The sequence below is a fragment of the Fulmarus glacialis genome, unplaced genomic scaffold, assembly GCF_000690835.1.
Source record: "Fulmarus glacialis isolate BGI_N327 unplaced genomic scaffold, ASM69083v1 scaffold8332, whole genome shotgun sequence".
In the NCBI taxonomy this organism is placed as follows: Eukaryota; Metazoa; Chordata; class Aves; order Procellariiformes; family Procellariidae; genus Fulmarus; species Fulmarus glacialis.
Window position 1 is genome coordinate 26,994 of NW_009198382.1, and position 5,720 is coordinate 32,713.

At 36.1% G+C, this 5,720-nt stretch overlaps 1 protein-coding gene across 2 annotated transcripts in view; it reads right to left on the reverse strand.

Moving 5' to 3' along the window:
* PCNX (pecanex homolog (Drosophila)) overlaps positions 1 to 5,720 on the reverse strand; it is a 79,512-nt gene that overhangs the window by 20,414 nt on the left and 53,378 nt on the right. For both annotated transcript variants that reach the window (XM_009572868.1, XM_009572869.1), the window contains exons 18-20: positions 4,220 to 4,312; positions 2,554 to 2,704; positions 1,291 to 1,432 (exon numbers count right to left, since the gene is read on the reverse strand). In XM_009572868.1, the coding sequence (XP_009571163.1) occupies positions 1,291 to 1,432; positions 2,554 to 2,704; positions 4,220 to 4,312 (386 nt within the window). The remainder of the gene's footprint in view (positions 1 to 1,290; positions 1,433 to 2,553; positions 2,705 to 4,219; positions 4,313 to 5,720) is intronic.

Here is a 5,720-nt window from a genome sequence, read left to right on the forward strand (position 1 = left end):
AACAGAAACTTGGTCTTTAATTTAGGTTATGAATAGCAAAAATGCTAGAAGTGCTCTAGTTTAATCAGCAAGAGGATGTTAATTATTTCCTGGATTATCATTATTTCCTGCATGACTATACTGCTCTAGCTTATATTGGGGGAACCGCAACTTAATGATAAACTTAGTAATATTCTTTTCACAGATAGTAACTGATAGATCAAAGGGTTATAAAATTTAATTTAGGTTATGAATAGCAAAAATGCTAGAAGTGCTCTAGTTTAATCAGCAAGAGGATGTTAATTATTTCCTGGATTATCATTATTTCCTGCATGACTATACTGCTCTAGCTTATATTGGGGGAACCGCAACTTAATGATAAACTTAGTAATATTCTTTTCACAGATAGTAACTGATAGATCAAAGGGTTATAAAAATAACATTAAAGTCATGTAATGGCAATATTCCTCCCAAAGGTCTTGTAATGACAAAAGCAATGAACCCAAAGCAAGAACTTACTAGATCCAGGGATTATTAAACCTAAAAAAACCAAACCCACACCCAGAAAATCAAGCACCCCTCCAAATACCTATTCCATTTTGTTTCAAGTTTTATTTTCTCTACAACACTTCTGTTCTAGATCAATGGAACTTCAAATCCAAAAAAGCTACCTGGTCACTTGTTCTTGGAGGCAAAAAATGCAGGGCCCATTATTGAACTCTCATTTGCTCAGACAGTCAGATACATTGCTTGAGGGATTATAACTAAGGCTAAATTTAACAGGCAGTGTGCAATTCCAATCTGGATACAGATTATACTTAGGGGCTGGAAGGCCTGGGGAATTCTTTGATGCGAGCAGAAAGCTGTAGAGGGGCTGGAAGCTGGCACATCAACTCAGGGAACATCACACAAGTCTTAAGTTTACACCTGACAAAATACTAGAACATATTGTCACTATCTTGAACTTGCAGTCTGGATAATCATATTACTGACTCTGAAGATCAACAAGGAAATTCTGATATCACACTACTAGATAATTCTGCAATCTGCAATCTTTATAGTATATGCTATGAATTGAATGATTTATCTTCATGTGGGTTCCTAGTTTAAGACTGTAATACTCCATTCAGTTTAAGTCAGCATGGTGCCTTGGTTCTAAAAGAGCTTTCAAATAAAGAAAAACTTTATTTATTCCTTGCCTTAGTTTTAAGGCAATAGCATTAACTGTCTTCCCATTGAGGCCAGAACTCACTATTTAATTTCCCGCCACAGCAGACATACTCAGATTACTTGACAGCCTTTTCTACTTACTCAGTATCCAGTTTCTTTGGACTAGCAATATTCTTAGCGCTGCTACTAAGCTCATTGAGGACTATCAGTGGATAGATAACATTCTTCTCTACAAAAAGGAGCCAAATGTGAAGTTTCTCAAACCACATAACATGTGCGGCATCTATCAAGATATATCAAAAAGAAGACATCAGATTGCACTGTCAAATCAAACTCACCTAACACAATAAAGATTCTTGATCCAAGTAATTTGTGGAGCCAAACACTAACTGTATTCTCATACTGGACTTTCATAGTTTTATCTAACCGTAGAGATATCTAACTGAAGAGAAGCTCCTTCTAAGCTACTGTCGGTAGAACCAGTAGAGTTTTTGCACTGCTACAGATCTATACAAAACGTATTACAATATAACAGTTTGCAAGCTACCTGCTTACTGCACATGGCAGGAAACAAACTGGGTTGCCACCTCTTCAATGATTTCAATATTGATACTGATGAAGCTGTTTGACATTATGCATTTTATCTCATGCAAAAGGAAAAAACAGAGTAGCTTCAGTTGTTTCTAAGCCATTTTTAATAGAAATTTCTTAAGTCTGCTGTTAACAATAGAAACGTTCCAACAGTGGAGACCCCACAGTCTACCACTACATTTATCCATATTGGAAAACTGATCAGCGGTATAACTAACTTCGTATTTTCTGCAGCCTCCAGGGAAAGATTTCGTGGAGACACAGACTTTAACACAAAGTGCAAGTGCGTGTCTGTGCAGATCAACTAGCAAGACTGGTTCCTTAGTGTGTTTTTCCACTAGTAGGCCACTTCTACCTACTTTCTGTTGTCAACATGTCAACAATACCATTAAGAATCAAATCCATGCCAAGATGAAATCTCCAACAGCATTAACCATACCTAATCCTCTAAAAGACTTGAAAACTTAATATCCTGAAGAAAGACCTAGTGAAACACACTCTACCTTTATAAAAAATTAAGGCAATCATTAGCACAAGCTTTGGAACTTAAGATTTTGAAAACTGTGCTTTAATGGAACTACTCTGAGATAATGTTAGCACATGTAATATATTACCATCATCAGTTAAGAGATACACAAAATGTCATGGAATCAAAGCATGAGGAATTGAGAAACCAAGACATTTCTAGATTAGATGTCATTAAATACTCCAGTGGTGAGAATAATAAAGAAAAGAGATTAAGTGTATCAATAGGTAACACAAGTTAGTCAGCAACTACAGCAAGCTCAAAAAGGTGTCATGAATGATACTTACTTCGGACTTCAAACTGATAGTATTCCTTGGTTTTCAGCAGTGGGTGAGAAAAGCAATGCCAAGGAAGTTGCTTTCGGAGTTGAGGCAGAACATAATGGGTCACAAAGCCTACCGTACCCACCAATGCATAGAGAACATAACTTAAAATAGGCTAAAAAGAAGAATTAAAGAAATTAAGGTTTGTGATTTATAAACAAAATCATACACTAATAATGTAATACCATTTCCAGCATCTAGGCAGGTGCTCCTGTAACAGTAAGTTGGGAATGTATTTCTTCATGAGAAGCTGTACTACCAACTTTAAGATCAAACAAGAAATGCCTGTGAGAGAATAAACCATCTATTTCTAATAAATTTTCACTAAGTTGAGAAGTATTTTAAAGTAAAAATAGTACACCAATCTTCCGTCACAGTCCATTGCTTCTGACCCATCTACATTTCATTTTATAAATGATAAAGCTATTATCCTCTAAAGGCTGAACCCAATTTACATTTTCATCTGCTGGATAAAACGAGGTATAAGCATAAGGAAAACCAAATCATTAATCTTATAGTCTCTTGAGAAGAAGGTGAATGAGAAGCCTCCCACCAAGACCAAACTTTCACAGAAGTCACAAAATACTACTATATTAACATGGTATGAAAACTGGATTTCACAGTAACACTTTCTATACATTAAAATTTTCTCTAAATTTCTAGATATGTCATAGCAAAATTAGGATTGTATTACCTTGTTATAAGCTCTTGATTCAGAAATTTTGTGAAGCCTAAGCCTATTAAACTATACAACTGGTGAAGAGCATCCAGCCATACAATAGAAGAGATATTTTCCTTAGAAAAAACTAATATACCTGCTTAAGTAGGACACTTCACCTGAAAAACTGAAGCTACCTAAACACATATGCTTTTTAAAATCAGTTTCTTACTTTAACTGTAGGCAGCAGCAGGAGGGTAAAATCCTTCTAAAATACATGCAAGAAACTTTCATTTGCCTGACATAAGGCTGTTCATAAGCTAACCAATGGTTCCGTTACAGGAATACCAAAATAAGAAATTCAGTAACTGCAACTCTTTAGGCAAATGCCTTTACTTAAACAAATTCAAGCACAGGATCTGGTCCCATGTCATCATCATCAAGTAGGAGTCATATATACACATTAAAAGTATCTGAAGCAGTACTATTAGCTAGACTGACAAGTAAAAAACTTGAAACTCAAAAGGCTCTTTGAAGTCCTGTAAATAACCATTCCAGTAAAGGGGTACTCTCCTATACTATAGTCTACAAACAGCCATGCTAGCATGCAATTGCTGAGTCAAGGTTCAGCCCCTTAATCTTTAAACTTTTTTAAAAGTTTCATTTTTTCTTACTCCAAAATGATCCTGACACTATTTAACTGAGATAGATGAAGCAAAAGAGGGCATTTTGTGTCAGAGACCAAAATAAAAATCCAGAATGTAATAGGAAACTAGGAAGGAGCAGGGGGAAAAGTTTTTGAGCGCATAAAACTGGAACGTGAAGATCTTCAATCAGATACTTGTCACACTATATATTTAAAGACCATCTAAAGCTAGTCAGGAGACCCGGTGCACTACCAGAATAAGCATTATATCACATTAGAGTATTTGTATATAGAAGACAAGTGGCAGACATGATGGAACACCTTACCTGTAAAACTGTAAATACTGTACTGACGTGAATCGCAAAATAGAGTACACCAATGACTATACACACAATCAGGTCAGACTGCAATCGTTCACTCTGGGGAGTCAAAACAAAATAATTTTAGAAAATACCAGTTTTGGTTGTCCTCTTCAAACTCTTAATGCCCATCAGCAGTAACACTGAAACCGATTAAAGATTTTCAAATTATGCCAGTATTAATTTTTTCCATTGAAGTTACCAGAAATTTTACAAGATAAATCCTACGGTTAAGAGCATTAGTTCAAATAAGTTAAGTGGAAAGATGCATACCCAAAGTGCGGCAGGAGAAATAAATATACCCAATATATTCTCTCTCTCATTCTGAACTGTGAGGGGGTTTAAGGGCCCCCCTACAGCACTGACAAAAGAGTGGAAGGGCTAACCAAATCTCCCATTTATGATCTAAGCATTGCTTAGACTCTGGGGCAATTAAGAGCTCCGGAAGACAGCTGCCTAGACAAAGCTAATGACCAGGTGTAACATCTAGGCTCTTTAACACTTTTTCCCCCTTCCTTTGCAGAAGGGTAAAGGATAGCTTTGGAATGACCCTGAGGAACAAGTTTGAATTTTCCATTACCCCTAAAAAATGAAGACAACCTGTTGATAATAGGCAAAAAATAACAAAATGAGTAATGCCAGACTCGGTCACAAGGGGGCAACATGTACTTAGGGCCACTACAACCCGGAGTCTCAAAGTTTAGACCTGTTACCACTCTGTAAATAGAGTATTAGTATTTTCAGCCCAGAAAATCATTAAAGGATTAACTACTCCAAAAATCGGCCAAATGATTACACACAGCAATTACTGCTGCAAGGTCTTAACTTCTTGCGATAGAACTTATTTTTTTAAAATCAGTAAGTCCTGATTTAAAAAACAGTGAAAGAAAGAATGTATCATAATCCTCAGCTCCCCTGCCTCTTGGTGACTAACAACACAGTTTGAGAGCTAAAGAGGAGCTTGCAGCTCCTATGGTCATTCTCTCCTGTTAAGCATTAAAAGAATTACAGTTTCTCTGCTCTGAAAATTTACTTGCAGTTTCCGCACACCGTACATTGTCACGCTTGTACCTGCTGTACTAGAAGAAACCTATCTATACTGTTATCCCCCTACAGCCAAGCCTTATACAAGGTTAAATGAATGTTCAACCTTCTTTTGTACAAGTTAAACATACTAAGCTTCTTAAATCTTTTACTTACTGCTCCACTGTGTGAAAAAAAAGTTTAAATATTACTACTGTCATAAATACTTAGAGTGAATTTGTACTAAAAATTCAAAGTATGTGCTAAAGTAAATGGAACAGGTTACATCTGCTCTTAAAAATACCCAAAAAACCCAAACAAACCACAAAAAACCCCACAACACCTTCCACCATTTTTATTTTCTGCTTCTGGAACAGCACGCACAAAGCTCTTGCTCACAATTACTAGAAATACTGAGTTTATGTAGTTTTGCCACCATTAACTC